The 19,975-nt window shown below is 33.6% G+C and overlaps 2 protein-coding genes and 1 long non-coding RNA gene across 8 annotated transcripts in view; 2 read left to right on the forward strand and 1 right to left on the reverse strand.

Annotated features, from left to right (window-relative positions):
* Window positions 1-13,862, reverse strand: part of LOC116846984 (juvenile hormone acid O-methyltransferase-like) — a 20,577-nt gene extending 6,715 nt beyond the window's left edge. The window contains exons 1-2 of one of the 6 annotated variants that reach the window (XM_032821484.1): window positions 13,632-13,848; window positions 13,085-13,136 (exon numbers count right to left, since the gene is read on the reverse strand). In XM_032821484.1, coding sequence (XP_032677375.1) covers window positions 13,085-13,120 — 36 coding nt within the window. In that variant the 5' untranslated portion in view covers window positions 13,121-13,136; window positions 13,632-13,848. Of the gene's footprint in view, window positions 1-13,084 lie in introns of all 6 variants that reach the window. The other 5 variants (XM_032821485.1, XM_032821482.1, XM_032821487.1 and 2 more) reach the window with 5 other exon arrangements.
* On the forward strand, window positions 6,712-7,325 carry LOC116846985. Its single transcript, XR_004378629.1, has 2 exons — window positions 6,712-6,838; window positions 7,193-7,325. It is a non-coding gene; the product is annotated as an uncharacterized LOC116846985 (long non-coding RNA).
* A 1,859-nt stretch (window positions 13,863-15,721) lies between the features above and the next one.
* On the forward strand, window positions 15,722-16,478 carry LOC116846958. The gene is made up of 2 exons (XM_032821427.1): window positions 15,722-15,851; window positions 15,947-16,478. The coding sequence occupies exons 1-2, from the start codon at window positions 15,722-15,724 to the stop codon at window positions 16,126-16,128; spliced, it is 312 nt and encodes a 103-aa protein (XP_032677318.1). The 3' UTR covers window positions 16,129-16,478.
* Window positions 16,479-19,975: the final 3,497 nt, after the last annotated feature.

Here is a 19,975-nt window from a genome sequence, read left to right on the forward strand (position 1 = left end):
CGCGACGTCGGCTTCCTATCTGTACCTCGCTCCGTCGACCGAAGTGGATACGCGACGTCGGCATCCTTTTCCTCCTCACGCTACGTCGCTAACACCTACGACCGCATACAGGGCGTAAGATAACGGCGACGACGAATGCCTTTAAACCAGCAAGGAACGACCAGGATAAATAAACAGATTAAAGCCGATGAAGCAACGAACTCCGAACGACGAACAATAGTGTATCCGGAAACAATTCCGACCGCGTCCCGCCTGACGCTCGCGCGCCTCGACGCTCGCAGCTGATCGCGAGACAACAACAACGGCTCCCGACGAGAGCAAAAACGCGACCACGCGCCAACGGCGTAACGTCGCCTGTAAATAATTGTAAATAGCTTCGAAATTAGAATATAGTTCCACATTCTTATCACCTATACTACTGGTTTTCATTTCACACACGAAACCCGGACCACACCGGCTAAGACTATCCCGCACGTAACGCAAGGCCGTTACACGTATAACGAATTGAGGTAAGTAAGAAAGTCCTGTATCGTTTTGCGATATTCGCAATTTTCAAAGTTTTTAAAGTTTTTGAGAAATTAATTATTTTGTTTCAATAAATCAGCGTACAGAAAGTGGCAGCGGAAAGAAAGATGCCTTCGGCCGACGCACAGTGGCCAATTTTCATTAAAAGCTGGCCAAAATCTAAAACATGAAAGTTTTTTTCTAAGGTTTTGAGCTATACCAATCAAAGTCTAACATTTTTTACATATTATGACATAATTCCCATCATTCTTCTGTCCCGAAATAGTCCGTAACTTTAACCTAATGTTGCTTGTTTTTAACGATACACATGTGCTCGCTGTAACAGCGGCAACAGTATACCAAAAAAATTTATATAAATAAGTGTATGATACAAATACTCAATACATACGCATTCGATTTCTAAAGGTTAGTAGAATATGTTATATCATCCATTCTTATTATTTTAATAGTTATAAGACTTTTAGAGTCATGTAAATTCAAGTATAGAATTTGCTATACGATTTGTTCTAAATGTAGTGATATAGTTATCTATCCCGCGTTATCCCGCTAAGTTATAAACATGATATTATAGTATATTTAATACTTTATCAGATACCATAAAGAAATTTTGCGAATTTTTGCGAATTTGTACAGAGGACAACTTTTAAGTCTAACTTAACCTCAAACTTAATCTTTCAAGTCTATTTTTGACAGAATACTGACTAATTACAATACATTGACAGAATATATTCTTTACAGCACAAGAAACCGACTGTATTATTTTAAAAAGGAAAGAGCTGGTTGAAATAATGAAAAAATGTTCATTAAAAACATTTAAAGCGCAATGTAAATATTTACATGAATATATACAAGAATTAACTAATTATCAAGAAACACTACCAAATAAAATAAAGCAATTAATATCACATTTTACTTCTAAGTATAAGACTAAATGGGAAATAGCATCAAGAAAATATGACTTATTTCTTAATACAAATCAGGAATGGCTTAAAACAAATATAAGTTTCTCATTAAATATTTCCAAAACTTGGAATACTGGTGGTCGTCCTGTAATAGACTTTACCAAAAATAGTGACCGGTCAAAGCGACGTAAACCTGAAATGTTACGTTCACAATCAACTTCTGCAGAATTATCATATACTGCTCAAATGAATCTACGTTCTTCAGGAGAATTGGATGCTGCTAATATACTAAAAGATATAACATGTACTTCACCTACAAGGGCATCTAAATATCGAAAAGCATACATCAGTAGTTTACATTCAGCGGTTAATTCATTGTCTGAAGATAAAGCTTTATCAATGATTGTAGAGACAAAATTATCAAAACATCAATACAATGTTATCAGATGTACTGCAAAATATTGTAATAGTAACATTTTTCCAAATTATGATGTAATTTCTATAGCTAAAAAACGATGTTATCCGGAAGGTATTACAGTAACTGAGACAAGTGCTGAAGTTAAACTACAATTTTTGTTAGATCACACAATTCAGCGTATTTTATTAGTACAAAAAGATGTTTTTAATACACTGACTCCTGCTCAATTATCGGGTTTGCAACTTATTTCGAAATGAAATTTCGCTGTGATGGTAGTTCGGGACAGAATGAATATAAACAAAAATTTTCGGATGAATTTAGGTCGGATGCTAGTATTTTTATAATATCATTTGTTCTTCTTCAACTGATAATTGGTGAATATGATGACAAGAATAAAATTGTCGTATGGAAAAATCCTCGCTCTTCTTCACCTCGATTTTGTAGACCTATTAAATTACAATTTATTCAAGAAAGTACCGAATTAATTGTAAAAGAAGTGCAATATATTGAGAGCCAAATAGAAACGCTTACACATTCTTTTATTGTAATGGACGAAAAAGAAATATTAGTCAAACACAAACTGTTGTTTACGATGATAGATGGAAAGATATGTAATGCGATCGCATCAAACGCAAGTACTCAGAAATGTTATTTATGTGGAGCAACAGCGAAAGATTTTAACAAAATAGAAATAATGCTTCAAAGAAAAGTTAATGAATCGTATTTGAGATTTGGACTCTCTACATTACATGCGTGGATACGGATGTTTGAATGTCTGTTACATTTAGCATATAAATTAGATATAAAAAAATGGCAAATACGAACAAAAGAAGATAAACGGAAAGTTGCGGAAAATAAGGAAAGAATTCAACAGAAGTTTAAGACGGAATTAGGATTGATTGTAAATAAACCAAAACCGGGATTTGGAAATAGTAATGATGGGAATACGGCTCGTCGATTTTTTGAAAATACTATATCGTCCTCAATAACAGAAGCGGATGAAGAAGTGATTAAGAGATTTTATGTTATATTGCAAACTATATCAAGTGGCTATGATATAAATGTTTATACCTTTCAAATGTACACATTAGAGACTGCGAAAAAATTTGTTAATATTTATCCGTGGTATAACATGCTTACTACAGTTCATAAAATCTTGATTCATAATCCTAAAATTATTTCTTCTGCAATATTACCAATTGGTCAACTTTCAGAAGAGGCACAAGAATCTCGAAATAAAGATATCAAGAAATATCGCCGAGAATTTACGCATAAATTTTCTAGAACAATAGAAATGGAAGATCTTCTTCATCAACTCTTGATTTCATCAGATCCATACATTTCGAGTGTTAGAAGTTTACCTAAAAAAAAATTAAATCACTTATCAAAAGATGTTTTAGCACTCCTATTAGCACCCAACATATCAGTGACACCATAATTTGCACAAGACGATGTAGCTGTGTCTAGCGACACATATTAAATATTTTTCATTTTTATGATAATTAAATTATGAGTTAGAATATTTACTATGTGTTACAATATTCAATTACTTTTGTTTATACATATACAAAAATATTTATTTATTGTTATAATATTTACTTATTGTTACAATATGTTATAATATTCAATTATTTTTATTTACATACACACACATACACACACGCACGTACGCACGCACATATACATTTATTATTATTTACAAAAGTATTTTATGTTTAAAAAGATTTCTGTTTCATTAGAAAAAATAGGCCTAATTATTTATTTTTAACTGCAATAAAATTGTAAGACGTTTTATTTTATTATATATGTAATAAAATTTTAAAATATCGTTTAAAATTGTGTATTGTTTAAAATATCACTTTATTATATTGATTCTTATATAATTTTTTTTATTTTACATATAAAATTCGTAATTGGCGACCGCAAAAATTATCGAATTCCAATTTTGATATAAATCAATACAATTTTAAGGTTTTGGCCAGCATTTAGTGAATATCAGCCACTGTGCGACGTGCGACCTTGACACTCGCGAATCGCATCTCGCCGCGTCCTTCTGCCCTTAGCTACGAGATGTAACGAGTCATAATACACTGACACATATGCATGACATATCCGTGTGCCAAATTGACGCCGAATCGAAGCGTGTCGCCGTTTCAGCTGCATACATGTATGCAGAGGTGACGCAACGAGCGTAATACAAAATCGTGTGCCCAAGGATAATTATCTTTCGTTTTCTCGACGTCGTGGTAGAAAAGTGACAGAGTGCAATTACATTTAGAAGATTATTTTATAAGTCGGCTCACATTAAAACCGTAATGTGTTCCTGAGATTAAAAAAAATAGAAAAAAAGCGATAGAAACTGAAAGGATTTGCAGAGAATCTAACTGTTCTTTATCGTAATTGTTTCTCTATCGTATCGTTTGCATGTATCAAATCCGCAAGAAATGAAATCGTTTTTTAACGTGTTCTGTTAGGAGGGTATTAAATCGTTACCCACACAAAACTTCCATTAGACGTCCACAGATCATCCATAGCTCCATCAGACATCCATCTCCACGATGGGCGACAAGTGGATCTCTAATGGACGTCCATAATTCATCGATGATGGATATCCATATCCATCGATAACATCCATCGTGGACGTTTATTGTACATCTATTACGGATGTGCAATAGATCTTTACATTTAATTTTTTATTGAATTTCAGTACGACTTCTATTGCATTATAACTTTCCTAGTAGAACATAAGAGTCAAAATGATATCAATATGACGTCATTTTGACCAAACAATGAACAAATTTATGTTAACTATCAGCCAAAAGAAATATTAAATTAAGGCCTTATGCCACTGTAATTTTTTCAAAATATCAATTTTTTTTTATTGGCTTAATTGATGGATAAACTATTCAAAAATGTAATAAAAATTGTTTTATACCATAGAAAAAATTGTATCAGTTCATTTAAACCATTTTATTGAACATAGTCACGACGTATGAAATTACGTATTTCGCGCGTTTTGCTTTTTTCACTGTCTCGATAAAAATGATACCCATATTTACGACGTGTGTTTGAAATATGATGATAGAGGGCGCTCGTAATTATTTTGCTCAAAAATTTTGCTACAGTTCGGGTGAAATTGCGCGTAAACAGTAGAGGTTAGACCTCACGCTGCAATCGCTAGTACACGTGGTGACGACATATTTTCATAATATTTACTGAGTCCTAGTATTGTATATTTTATACAGTTGACAATGAGTGATAAAAAAGTTGTTTACCAGGGGAAAAAAGGTACAAAAACTTCTACGTGGTCTACGAATAGAAGCAAGAGTAAGAAGCGGCCGCAAAATAGATTTGAGACGGAGGCCGAGTCAGAAGGAGTGAGCGCATCTGCAAAAAAGTTAAAAACATCTTGTGAATTGCAAGATGTACCGATTGATCCAACGTTTGGCTATCGAATAATGAATTTCGCTGCTTTAATGAGTGCAATTTCGGAACGTGTAGTGTGCAGAACCTGTGATTCGGACGTTAAGTTTTTAGAAACAAGCAAGCGAGGGCTAGGTTTCAAAGTGGTTGTTTTTTGTAGCAAGTGTGGCGCAAAATTTTTCCCTGTCTCTCCGTTTATAAAAAATGGATATGAAATCAACCGACGCTTTGCTTTTGTAATGAGAATCCTGGGTATTGGTTTACAGGGAATGAAAAAGTTCTGCGCTTTCATGGATATGCCAGCGCCAATATTTCACAGTTTTTACGATTCGCTGATGGATACGATATCGATTGCTACGAAGGCGGTTAGTACTGTAAGCATGAAGAAAGCAGCAGTAGAAGAAAAAGAGAAAAGCATTGAAAATAAACAAACTGACGGTTTGACGGTCTCAGGTGACGATTCTTGGCGAAAACGTGGCTTTTCCTCTTTATACGGAATTGTGACTCTTATTGGTTGGCACACAAAGTCATCGATGTTATCGTTAAATCTAAATATTGTAAGTCTTGTGAATATTAGAAAAATCGCGCTGACACTGCTGAATACGTAGAATGGCTAAAAACACACGCAGAAAGTTGCTAAAGCAATCACGAAGGCTCTTCAGGCAAGATGGAAGTTGATGAAGTAATTGAAATGTTTCAACGGTCGCTCGAGCTGCACAACGTTAAATACTCACAGTACGTCGGTGACGGCGATAGCAAAACTTTTAAAGGTATAGTAGATGCAAAATCTTATAAAGATCTTGACGTAAAAAAAAAGGAATGTATCGCTCACGTGCAGAAACGCATGGGGACACGCCTGCGAAATTAAAAAAAAAAATACAAAAGGATTAGGTGGAAAAGGGAAGCTGACTGGTAAATTAATTGACGATCTTACGATGTATTATGGCCTCGGTATTCGTCGGAACACAGATTTTGTTGAAAACATGAAAAAAGAAATTTAGGCAACATTGTATCACAAACTTTCGACAGATGAAAAACCACAGCACGATAACTGTCCTCCAGGCGTTAACTTGTGGTGCACGTGGCAAAAAGCAAAATCTGAAAATCGTTTGGATACGTATGAGCATAAGCCTTTAAGTATCGAAGTATTTAATGCCATCAAACCAGTGTACGAAGATCTTACTCGTAATGACTTGTTCGAACGTTGCTTGGGAGGATTTACACAAAATAATAACGAGTGTTTCAATTCGACCGTCTGGAACATTGCACCAAAAAATATTTCAAGCAATAAGAAGGTGCTTAATATTGCTACTGATGTCGCTGTATGTGTATTCAACGATGGATTTTTCGGTATACTGAAGATAATGAAGGTCCTGCAGTTGCCGATAGGCTTGACTTGTTACAATTATTGCATGGAAACCAATGAAACGAGAATCAGTCAAGCCGAGTCGTCGTTGACGGATGCTGCAAAAACGGCGCGCTTGGCCTCTAGATCGCTGAAAAAATTGGAAGATGAAGCAAATATAAACTTGGAAGGCAATTTATATGGTGCTGGCATTGTTGACTAATGGTAAACATTTTTTTTTTTATAAATTTTCAAGTTTAAAGCATAGAAATCAGATTAAACGCGATTATCTAAAAACTATGTTTTTCAAATTGGCTTGCAAGATAACTCTCTCAATTTTTATCCGATTGAGTTCAAATTTTAACTGTAGCTTCTTAATTAGATTTTGCAGAGAATGTCGTACGGATTTTGCCAAATATTAAAAATTAGAAAAGTTATTAACAAAAAACTCATTTTTTTGCGAAAAAAATCGACTTTTTTTCAAAAGCTTGCCATTTTTTTAAAAATCAATATTTCCAAAATTCCGTACGACATTCTCTAGACATTTTCATGTAATTTAAGAATTTTTTTTTTTTGCAGGATCAAAACTCTTCAAGATATTTTACAAGCCCTGGAGCAACTTTTTAAAAACACGTTTTTTTGACAACGGCCGTGTGCTGCCATTTTGTTTTTTTTTTATTAAAAAATAAAAATGTGTACCTTAATACATATATAAACATGTGGTAAACTTTGTTTTATTAATAATACATTTTTTCCCATCCAAAAAAAAATACCAAAGAAGTAGTCGGTTTTCGGGTCTCTACAGTGGCATAAGGCCTTAATATAATTTTGATTATGTATTACTTGGGCTATTCCTAGCAATATAAAAGATGATTGTAATTAAAATATATATTAAATAGCGTGAAAACTTTTTTATTTTTATTGCAACATTGACATAAAATAGATCCTTCACAATACCGATATCATTTTAACATCAATGTCATGAAATTGTCATGAAAATGGTATCGCTTGACGTCAAAATGACATTACTTTTATATCATTTGACGTCATTTTGATTTTTATATGACTTTGTGTTCTACCTGCTCTACTGAAAAATCCAAATCTCAATTGAAAACGCAATTACAGAGTAATTACTCTGTCAAAATATTGCAAAAGAGGAGGAAAGAATATTATTTCTCTTTTGCGAGCACGTTGTATGTTAAAGTTTGATTACTTATATAACATTGTATCAATATTAATTGTATTATGATTGTTATTACGTCCTTTGAAACATTTATTGACAAATATGTTATTATATTATATTATATTTTTGAACGCTATAAGAGTATATTGTAAATGCAATCCACCAAGATATTGTTACAGCGCAGTGGTATCATTAGTTCCCGACGATCGTTGAGGTTAAGCATTGAAGAGCATAGTCATTTAAAGATAGGTGCTGTCTGACACGGGATCGAATCCACGTGAATCCCACGAATAAATAAAACGACATAAAATATGAAATGCCAGTTTTTTTGTTATTTAGACAAAATAATACTTCATTTTTCACTGAGTAAAATTATGTAATATTACTGAGATATTGCAATATTACTGTGATATTGTGTAATATTATTAGAACGTCCACTGGAAGTTCAATGGAGGTCCAAGATGCGGACATTTGGATGTTGAGTGGAGGCTTTATGGATTTTCTATGGACGTCTATTAGAGGTTCTGAATCTCCATGATGGAAGTCTAATGGACATCCGATGGAAGTTTTGTTCTGTGTGGATACTATGATAGAATTCTTAGAGACTTGTCGTGTCCTATCGTTTTGTTGGAATTTATCATGAAAAAATCATTGGAAATCTGTCATAATTTGTGGTGTATTAATGATGGGAGAAACTCAAAGTTTTTTATCGTATAAAGGAAACCTATCGTTCTCGATTGCGTACGAACGATATTTGACTTGTACGTATAATTACGATAGAAGGCGTGCATAATCTATCGTCATAATCTATCGTCAAGTAGTTATACCAAGAATAGATGTTTTTCTATCGTCATCTTACAAAAAATGTAACACGTTAAGGCTAAGTATATTCATCAACAAAATTATCGTATAGGTAAATTCATGTCGAAAATTCATTTTTGTGCAATAAGCTTATAACTTTACAGTTATATTTTGTTGAAAAGTGCGAAAACAATGCCTACTTGCTTCAAATGTGATAAGAGTCTTATAAGTATAAATGCTTTAAATGTGCACCTCCGTATTAGTCATCATGTCTTAAAACGTGAAATTCATTATTGTTCAGAATTTGGCTGCTCAGGAATATTTTCGAATTGGGAAAAATACAGAAAATATTTATCCTCTTTTCATGAATATCCCTCAAAAATAAAAACTGTTCGTGCTTCAACGTCGTCTAATGTTCAATTACAATCTAATGATATACAGGACGAAGACAATTCGAATTATGTTGATGATAATGATAATGATGAGCAGCTAAATGTCCAGTATAAATGTACTGAGGAACAAATAGGAATGACAAATAGTTTGGAGAAATTTTTATTTACATATACAGCAAAATTATATGCCAATCATCAGTTATCCCGTTATCACGTTCAAAATGTGCTGGATGATTCTAGAGATCTAGTACAACAAATGCTATCTATTATAAAACCTACAATAAACAATATATTGACTAATAGTGGGGTGACTGATAATACAGTGATTAATATTGAATCTTGCTTAGATCGATTACTTCAACCTTTTTCAGTACTTTCATCTGAATATCGAAGGTTTAAAGCATTTACAAGGACTGGCTGTTTTATTGAAAGTATAGATCATATAGTTGGGCAGAGAACAGATGAGAAAATGTATAATAACAATATTATTAAACAAATTGTGCCAGTTTGTGCTAAATTTATCCCGATGAGAATAGTGCTCCAGAAAATATTTAATCTTCCTAATGTTTACTCGTCTGTAAGTTTTTACGTTAATGCATTATTACAGGAAAACGATGTAATTGAAAATTTTGTTCAGGGTAATCTTTGGCGTAAAAAAATAGAGCTTCATTTTCACGATAAAATAGTTTTTCCTTTATTTATTTACTACGATGATTTTGAAGTTAACAATGCTTTAGGAACGCACACTGGCATTCAAAAGTTAGGTGCTGTGTACTATTCTGTAGCATGTTTTCTACCTGAAATAAATTCTCTCCTTGAAAATATTTTTCTCGTTATGTTGTTTCATGCTACAGATCGAATAGAATTTCATAATCACAGTGTTTTTAATATTTTAATTGATGAACTTAATTACTTACAAACTGAAGGTATAGAAATTGAATCTAAGAAAGGAAAGAATATTAGAATTTATTTTGCTTTAGGTCTTCTTAGGCGATAATCTTGGGTTGAATGGAATTCATGGATTTGTCGAAAGTTTTAATGCTTATTATTCCTGCAGACTTTGTAAAATGTCTAAGGACGAATGGCAAACGGAATTTTTGGAAAAAAAAATGAGAGTAAATACTTATGAATCTGATATTTTGCTGAAAAATGTTACGAAAACTGGCATAAAAGAAAAATCAATTTGGGATCAAGTTCTATACTTCAAAACAAGTCAAAATTTTTGTTCTGATTGGTTGCATGATGGACCTGAAGGATGGTTTAAATATGTATTGCAGTGTATATTGCATCATTACGTTATGAAAAATATTATATCAATAGATATTCTAAATGACCGGCAAAAAACATTCGATTATCATCATAATGGTATATCTAATAAATCACCATTCATTTCGTATGAAGACATCAAAAAAAAAAAATTGTCTATGTCTGGTAGCGAGTTATCTAATTTTATTTTAATATTTGCAATGCTTGTAGGAGATCTTATTCCAGAGAATGACGAAGTATGGCCATTATATTTAAAGATGAGAGAAATTATGGATTTAATTTTAGCTCCAAGATTACAAAAAGAAACATGCAATCTGTTTCGAGTTTTAGTTAGTGAGTTTCACATGATGTTTGGAGAATTATTTCCAAATGAAAGATATACTCCAAAATCATACAATTTTGTTCATTACGGTACTGTTTTTCAGTTTTCTGGACCTATTCGCAATTTAAGTACTATTCGTTTCGAAGCAAAACATAAAAATAAGAAGAAAGAGGCAAATGCCACAGCATCGAGAAGAAATATCATCCATACTCTGTGCATGAAAGAGCAGCTAAGTCTGTGCTACAGATTTATGATGCTCAAAGGTATAGAATCTAATGATTCATGGGGTGAAGACGAATTTTTGGAACATGTATCTTTATGCTATGATTATCTGTTATTTAAATATACCCTACCATCTGATTTTAACGATGCTTGTTTAGTAATGAAATGGATTCAAATTAATGGTCAGACTTACAGAAAAGGAACATGTATTGTAATTCGCATTACGGATCACTGTTATGACTCATTACCCGTTTTTGGCTTGATCAAATCTATTTTGCGAAATGAAAAAAATCGAACCTGTTTAATTTGTCACATATTATTAACATCAGGTTTTGATATAAATTTACATGCATATGTTGTCCAGAGAACTGAACAAATAGAATGTGTGATTACAGACGATTTGCTTTCCTCTTTTCCAGCCATATTTGTTTCCCTGGGAAAAGGTCTTGAGCAACATAAATTGTACGTTACTTTAAAATACGCATTGTAATATTTCGTAAATTTCCGTTTTACATTTATTATAGTATCTTATTTACGTAACGCTAATTACTTTTATATAAATTTTTAAAAGAACTAATATAAGTAGACGATATGCATTTCTTTCATGTATATATATGTATATATCAAAGCTATAGTTACATTTATTCATATAAACAAAATAAAGTTAATCAATAATATTTTCTCTTTTATGCTATTTTTTTCCTTAGAAGAAAATATATCTCTTAGAATAATGCCAGGAAAAAAAAAATACTTTTCAACCCAATAGTGTTGGTCATATAATAAGCTGCATAAAAGTAGCATGCGAATATTTATTACAATTGTTAGTTTATTGTGAAAATGATGAACGGTAAAGTTGTTATAAAAATCGAGTAAAACATTCACTTTCTCTTTAACACTAATTTAGAAATTTATTTCTAAAAGAGGACTTAGAAATCAATTTCAACATTAATGTTGGAGAGAAAGTGAATTTTTTATCCGATATTTATAACAACAACTTTACTGTTTATCATTTTTACAATAAACTAAGAAACAATTGTAATTAATATCCGCGTGCTAATTTCATACTGCTTATTGTATTACCAAGTATTCGAAAAAGTGAAAAGTACATTTTCTTTCCAGCACTAGTCAAAGTATATCCCATCAATATCTAATGCAAATACATTTATAAATTCCTGTTGTATCATCAATGTCATACGGTTGTGGTATCCATTTTACGACTATCCTAAGTAAGGTTGGGACAACCATACAAGTTGCTTCCAAAGAACTATAGTTCCTAGAACCTTGTTATACGGATGGGCGAAAAATAACATCACTATTTTGTTGTGACAACCGTATATCGCGAAATTATAACCATAGTGTTTTCTGCGTGATGCATTTAGCCTTAGTGTGTTACGCTTTTTGTAAGAAGATGATAGAAAAACACCCATTCTTGGTGTAATCATTGGACGATTGATTATGATGCACGCCTTCTATCGTAATTATATGTACAAGTCAAATATCATTCGTACACACCTATCGAGAACGATAGATTTCCTTTATACGATAAAGAACTTTGAGTTTCTCTCATCATTAATATATCACAAATTATGACAGATTTCCAGTGATTTTTTCATGATAAATTCCAACAAAACGATAGGATACGACAAGTCTCTAAGAATTCTATCATAGTAACGATTTAATACCCTCCTAACAGAGCACGTTAGAAAACGATTTTATTTCTTGCGGATTCGATACATGCAAACGATACGATAGAGAAACAATTACGATAGAGAACAGTTAGATTCTCTGCAAATCCTTTCAGTTTCTATCGATTTCTTTCTTTCTATTTTTTTAATCACAAGAACACATTATGGTTTTAATGTGAGTTGTCTTATAAAATAATCTTCTAAATGTAATCGCGCGCTGTCACTTTTCTACCACGACGTCGAGAAAACGAAAGAAGAAAGATAATTATCCTTGAGCACACGATTTTGTGTTACACGCCGCTCGTTGTGTCACCTCTACATACATGTATGCAGCCGAAGCGGCGACACGCTTCGATTCGGCGTCGATTCGGCACACGGATATGTCATGCATATGTGTCAGTGTATCATGACTCGCTATGGCTCGTAGCTATGGGCAGAGGGACGCGGCGAGACGCGATTTGCGAGTGTCACGGTTGTACGTCAGCCGAAGGCATCTTTCTTTCCGCTGTCGCTTTCTCTACGCTGATTTGTTGAGACTATAATTAATTTTTCAAAAACTATTGCGAATATCGCAAAACGGCACAGGATTTTCTTACTCACCTCAATCCATTCTACGTTCTCACCAAGGGTCATCATGGAGGTTCGGGACACCCTGTATACAGTGTTTGACGCAAGGTATACAAAAGCATACATGTGAAAGTAGAACATGTTAACCTGAGCATGAAGAGCTCTAGTATTTCGCAAATAACTACGTAAAATTTCGAGATATTAATGAAAAAATTGGCGAATTTGAGCGCGCGTTGTTGGATTGGACTCTATAAACGCAAGATCTGATCGAAAATTATTAAAACGCTACTGTCTTTTAGCATAGTCGGATATCGACTGATAGCTCTAGGTAGAGTAAGGATGTGAACAGTGTGATAATAATTATTTTTCGGTGTATGGTGAGCGTGTCGCAAACAAATAATCGCATTTCGAACAATTTTGATGATATTTCGCGTTCAATTCAACGGTACTTGTCTCACAACTTTGCGTAGGCTGGTTCGTTAATCTTTTTTTATCAAAATTTTTATCTCGAAATTTCACGTAATTGTTTATAAAATGGCAAGCGTTTTTTTGTGCAGGTTCCTTTTTCGGCGTGCTTTACCTTCACATATAGTTTTGTATGGCTTACGTCAGACATTTTGTATACACGAGGAAAATACAAGAATATACCACACATAGAAATGTCGTCTTTACATTTTTTCGAAAAATTGATCTTGTTTTTTCAGACAATCCAATATATTAATATATAATGCTGCGGAATCTTCCGATTTGAATACTGAATCTGATGCTTAGTAACTCAGTCACTGATTACTAACTGGTAACTGGTAAGCAACACGGTTTAAATAGAGTTTAAATAGAGTAACAAGAAGATAGAAGTAGTAATTTAGAGCTATATATGCGCACGCAATAATTATATATTGACACAGAAATTATAATTTGCATTCGTTATAGTGCAAATATCCTCACTTTACCCATTTTCTCAGTTTTATTTATCCCACTTCTCTAACTCATAACGCAATTTAAATTCTTAAGATTGCATAAAATTGTTATAAGCAGGTGTGATTGAGTCATAATTATATGGCACATTCTGAGAATGCGTTCGAAAATAAATACCTGTAATATACATTTTTTTTAACTCCTAACAGTACTGTGATCTGTCACACACAAAGACATTTATGCCCGTATTTATAGATGACTCTTATCTTAAGGATTGAGAAAGCCTTGTTGGAGGAAACCTTATTTGATCAAGGCTTCCTTGTTTCATAATGTGTACTTAAATCTAGGTATAGCTTCCGGAATGGAACCGTGTCTTGAATCAGCGATATGCCGACGTTTCGCAAACGTTGCAGTTGAATGATTAACATACTTCTGTTTCATATTATCCCAGCATTTTTTTAGTTGTTTACTGGTACGAGATGAAAAGCCTTGGCTGCAATATCTGTTATTAACTTTTTCCCAAGCTTCAGCCTTGCATCTTAAATCTGATGCTCCTGTTTTCTTATTTTCTATAATTTGTTCTTCTGATATTAATTGAGCAAGGAGCAATCGTTCTGTTTCGGTATAATGAGTATTTTTCGAGTCGCACTCCATAATTGCATTTATGCCAGTATACTAATTGTCTACTATACTGTACTGTATTGTCTACTATATTGTCTACTATACTATCTACTATATTGTAAATAAATATAACCTAATTATTTGCACTCTGTCCAGACTATTCAATAAACGGTGACATAATTTCACGGCTTTTTCACGGCTGAGAACTCTGATACTGTATCAGAGTTCTCAGCCCTGATGATGCAAACTGCAACGTTTGCGAAACGTCGGCATATCGCTGATTCAAGACATGGCTCCATTCCGGAAGCTATACCTAGACATTGTATCAATGGCCGTGAAAGCCTCAAATCTAGTATGTGCACTTAAGATTTCGTTGCAGGAGTTTGTTTCCTAGGGATTTTTAGTAATTTATGATTAAAACCTGCATTATGTCACCGTTTATTGAATAGTTTGGACAGAGTGCAAATAATTAGGTTATATTTATTTACAATATAGTAGATAGTATAGTAGACAATATAGTAGACAATACAGTACAGTATAGTAGACAATTAGTATACTGGCATAAATGCAATTATGGAGTGCGACTCGAAAAATACTCATTATACCGAAACAGAACGATTGCTCCTTGCTCAATTAATATCAGAAGAACAAATTATAGAAAATAAGAAAACAGGAGCATCAGATTTAAGATGCAAGGCTGAAGCTTGGGAAAAAGTTAATAACAGATATTGCAGCCAAGGCTTTTCATCTCGTACCAGTAAACAACTAAAAAAATGCTGGGATAATATGAAACAGAAGTATGTTAATCATTTTTTTAATATTTGCATGAGAAATCCATATATATATTACAAAATATATCAACTCTTTGTTATCAGTTGTTTTCTTACAGTATTATTGGTAATAAATTGGTCAGTGATAAATTATTGCTGAATAATTTTATTACTCATAGAGTAATAAAACTACTAAGCAACAATAATTCATCACTGACCAATTTATCACAGCAGATAATATTTTCTTTGTAAAGGTTGTTTAATATAATTAACATTCATTTGTCGGAAATTATAATTATATTAATATAAGAAGTGTTATTTTAGAAAAAAGAAGTTAAACACTTCAATAAAGGTTCAGTGTCTCATGACGGGTGGAGGCGTTGCACCAGCAATACCTGTTGATCCAGTCATGAATTTTATGGATGATGCAACTCCAAATTTAGATATCGAAGTTCCATGTCCATTTGATAGTATAACTCAGATGGAAAAAGAATGTAAGATATATTTTTTGTATCTTTCTTTACCATAAACTAAATTTTTTTCAGAACTTACATTAAGTTTATCTAATTTGTTAATATTTTTTTTTCAGATCATGTAAACTCAAACAGGCAATTTATAGTGCATAGTGACGACAAGACTGAGAAAGAGGCAATATTAGCTACAATTGATATGGAAAATGATTCTTTAAAAATAGATTCAAATAAGGAAAATTCTACAAGTTTTATAAGTCAATATGCAATGTTAGCAACATTGATACAAGTAAAACCATAAAAAGGAAACAAGCACCAGCATTAAAAGTTGAAAAAGATTTTCACAATATAAACGATGAAAAACAATTGAGACTGATCAAGCTTCGTGATGCAATTGCACAACAGCGGAAACTTCATGCGAAGGAAATGGAAGTTGCCGATGTGGAAGTCAAAATTGCATTGCTCAAGCTTCTAATGGTTGAAGAAAATGCAAAACAACAGTCTGATATTCCACTATAATTTAACATACATATTTATCGATAGTACTTGCTGTGAATATATATAATAAGATTGTGCGCGTATTCTATTTAATTATAGTATACATATATATTTATTTTATGTATTGTATGTAGCTGGTATGAATTTGTTATAAGAAAGTACTTACGTTTTATTTTAAACGTGCAATCTTTCATAATAGATGAATGTTGATAAAATATTGTATATAAAATCACTGTTAAATATTGATAGTAATCAAATACTGAGAATTATTATGCGAAGGTGAAAAATGAGAAAATCATAATGTTTACAAAAATATACTTATATTCCTAATTTTCTCATGTCTCATAAACTATTGGGTGTACAACTTAGTTCGGTCCGTTTTCAAAAGATGGCTCTGGGTGCTATAAATGGTTGACGGCGACAGCGGATTTTTGCTGTATCGTGAAGTGTCAACATCTGTCAACCAAATATTGTTTACAAGCCTTTGAGTTTTACACAACAAGTTTAATTTTTACTGCGTTGAAAATGTCGAGTTTCGTTCCAAATAAGCACCATTTGCGGGAAGTTTTGATTTTCTGTTTCAATTGGAAGAAAAGTGCAGCTGAAGCGCATCGAATGTGGAAGTTTATGGTGAATCTGCACCGTCGGATAAATCTTGCAGAGAATGGTTTCGACAATTTCAAAGTGGTGATTTTAGTGTTGATGACAAAGAGCGTTCGGGTCAACCGAAAAAGTTTGAAAATGAAGAATTAGAAACATTACTCGATCAAGATTCGTGTCAAACGCAAAAAGAGCTCGCAAGAACATTGGAAGTTACTCAACAAGCTATTTCGAAACGACTCAAAGCCGCGGGATACATCCAAAAGCAAGGAAATTGGGTCCCATACGAATTGAAACCGAGAGATATCGAACGACGATTTTGCATGTCCGAAATGTTGCTTGAACGGTACAAAAAGAAGTCTTTTCTGCATCGAATCATTACCGGGGACGAAAAATGGATTCACTACGACAACCCGAAACGCAAAAAATCGTATGTAAAGCCCGGCCAACCGGGAACATCAACGCCGAAGCCGAATATCCATGATGCCAAGGTAATGCTCTGTATTTGGTGGGATCAGAAGGGTGTGATCCACTATGAGCTGCTAAAACCTGGTCAAACCATCACGGGAGACTTCTACAGGCGACAATTGATCCGTTTAAAGCGAGCTATAGCCGAAAAACGTCCAGAATATGCGACCAGACACGAGTCCATAATCTTTCACCATGACAACGCTCGGCCTCATGTTGCTGTTCCGGTTAAAAACTATTTGGAAAATAGCGGATGGGAAGTTCTGGCTCACCCGCCTTATAGCCCAGACCTTGCCTCTTCCAACTACCATTTGTTTCGATCGATGCAGAACGCTTTGACTGGAATACACTTCACTTCAGAACAGGGTATCAAAAATTGGCTCGATTCATTCTTGGCTTCAAAAGATGAACGCTTCTTCCGCGACGGAATCCATAAATTGCCAGAAAGATGGGAAAAAGTAGTGGCTAGCGATGGACAATACTTTCAATAATGTATTAATTCATTTTATCATTCAAATAAATGCGTTTTTCAAGCAAAAAAACGGACCGAATTAAGTTGTACACCCAATACTAGATATCGAAGGTTGTCAACACATTCCAAACTTTCATGAATCCTCCTGCGATAATTTCGATCCCAAGCGGTACCACTACTGGTCACCCCATCTATGTCCTGACCGCATCAAACTGTTGCTTAACCTGACGATCGAGCGCACACGCGGTGACTCTGATGACTCCAACGATGTTCTTACAATTCATGCTTATATAATGTATCCTTATATTGTTCACATACATATATTATAACATACCTAGCAAACACCAAATAATAGTTATATAATTTTTACTTGTTGTTTATTGGGTAATTTGTTGATAGGTATTGAAACAATGCAACATTCAATAGGCGATGAATATTGATATGATGTAGTGAACCAGTTATAATTACTTTTACATTTTTAACAAAATGTTATAATGATTAATCCAACAAAAAAAAAAATTAAAAAATCCAAGAAAATCCAAATTAAACAAATCGAATTACTAAATTTTGAGAAATTTTTAAAAAATATTATTTAAAACAATAGTGTTGTTTCATCAAATGACATGGTTTCCTTGAATGAAATAGAAGTTTTATTTTCATTATTTTAAAAAATAATATTTCGTTTAAGAATATAATATTTTAATGAAACAAAAAAAAAAACACAAAATTAAACAAGTACGAATATTAAATCTAAAGAAAGTATTTTCTCCGAAAAAAACGGTATAAGTATACCCAGTAAGCAATCTGCGCGCAGACTGACGTCAGACTGTCGACAGGATCTGTCGAATCCGAACAGGATCTGTCGACAGATCCATAGACATCTGCGTCCCCAATCTGCCGCCAGACTGTTGACAGGGTCTGCGAACAGACTCTGACGACAGATTGGCGGCAGATTCCGCGCAGATCCGTTTCGTAGGTTCTTCAATTAAATTTTCTCATAATTTTTCATAATTACTCATAGAATAAGCGCTTTCTCATAAATACTCATAAAATACTATAAAAAAAAGTTTTTCTATATTATTTTTTCATAATTTTTAAGATTTTCTCTGGTGAGATTCGAACTTGAACTGAAGACATCTTTTGGATAATCGTCCGTCGCCTTAGACACTACGCCAATTCCTCACTTGATAAAAAGCGCTTTGTATTGCCCACTTAAAGGTTAAGGAAAAAAAATCTTATAGTTTGTTTGCCTTTTAAATCGCAAAATATCGACGAAACCGTTTAGCATATAAATAATGTAAGAGAGACCGGCACGATAATTCGAAATTAATTTTCTACCAAGGACTGTATAGAAAATTATTGCAATAAAACAGCAGATAATGACATTTTTCCATCATGTTAATTGTTATGTCCTGTGCAGACATGAGTCATGCACTCTATCTTTGCCTTTTCTGTCGGGAAACAACAAACAATTCCGAATCGTAAGACCGTTTTTCGTCTTTCCCCAATAAAAATTCCGACTAAAATTCCGAAATAACCCTGGGAAATACAGCACTAAAATTCCTTAATCCGCGAAGTAAACTTCGCCGGATCTTATCCTTGGGATCAAAAGGAACCGCTGGATAACAAAAATTATGTCCGTTACATTTTCTAACTTACGTTATCCGGTTCCGCCTCATCTGCTAATTCCCTCACCACCTTAAAAATCCTCCAATAACCTTCTCTTTTGAAATATATGATTTTCTCCACCCACAACCCCAGCCAAGAAGATTTCCTTAACACTGTCTACTTACTTACTACTGGATACAACAGTCCCCCATACCATTTTCTCTGACGAATCCAACAACCTAGGATCCCCCAAATTTCCACATCTTCCCTACCAAACCATTTCCAGTTGATATCGTATATAACCGCGACTCCGCGCACCGCGGGGCACTAAGGAAAAATCCAAGTACCCTAAGAGTTCAGCTACTCAACTCTCTGTGTTTATTGCTGTATTCATCGTGCGATCGTCCGCAACCCTCACACACAAATACCAGGTTCCATTCAGACGAAGATCGAAGGGGGCCCGACTGAGAAATCCAGCAACAGTTACTCTCTCCTCCAAATC

Source organism: Odontomachus brunneus, unplaced genomic scaffold, assembly GCF_010583005.1.
Source record: "Odontomachus brunneus isolate Ranch 3 - 2012 unplaced genomic scaffold, Obru_v1 Obru_scaffold_072, whole genome shotgun sequence".
Lineage (NCBI taxonomy): Eukaryota > Metazoa > Arthropoda > Insecta > Hymenoptera > Formicidae > Odontomachus > Odontomachus brunneus.

Bases quoted from the DNA above. Each gene is read 5' to 3' on its own strand.
- LOC116846958 (XM_032821427.1), top strand. From the start codon at position 15,722: ATGACGGGTGGAGGCGTTGCACCAGCAATACCTGTTGATCCAGTCATG. The intron at 15,852-15,946 runs GTAAGATATATT...TTTTTTTTTCAG, and splicing joins AACTCAGATGGAAAAAGAAT to ATCATGTAAACTCAAACAGG.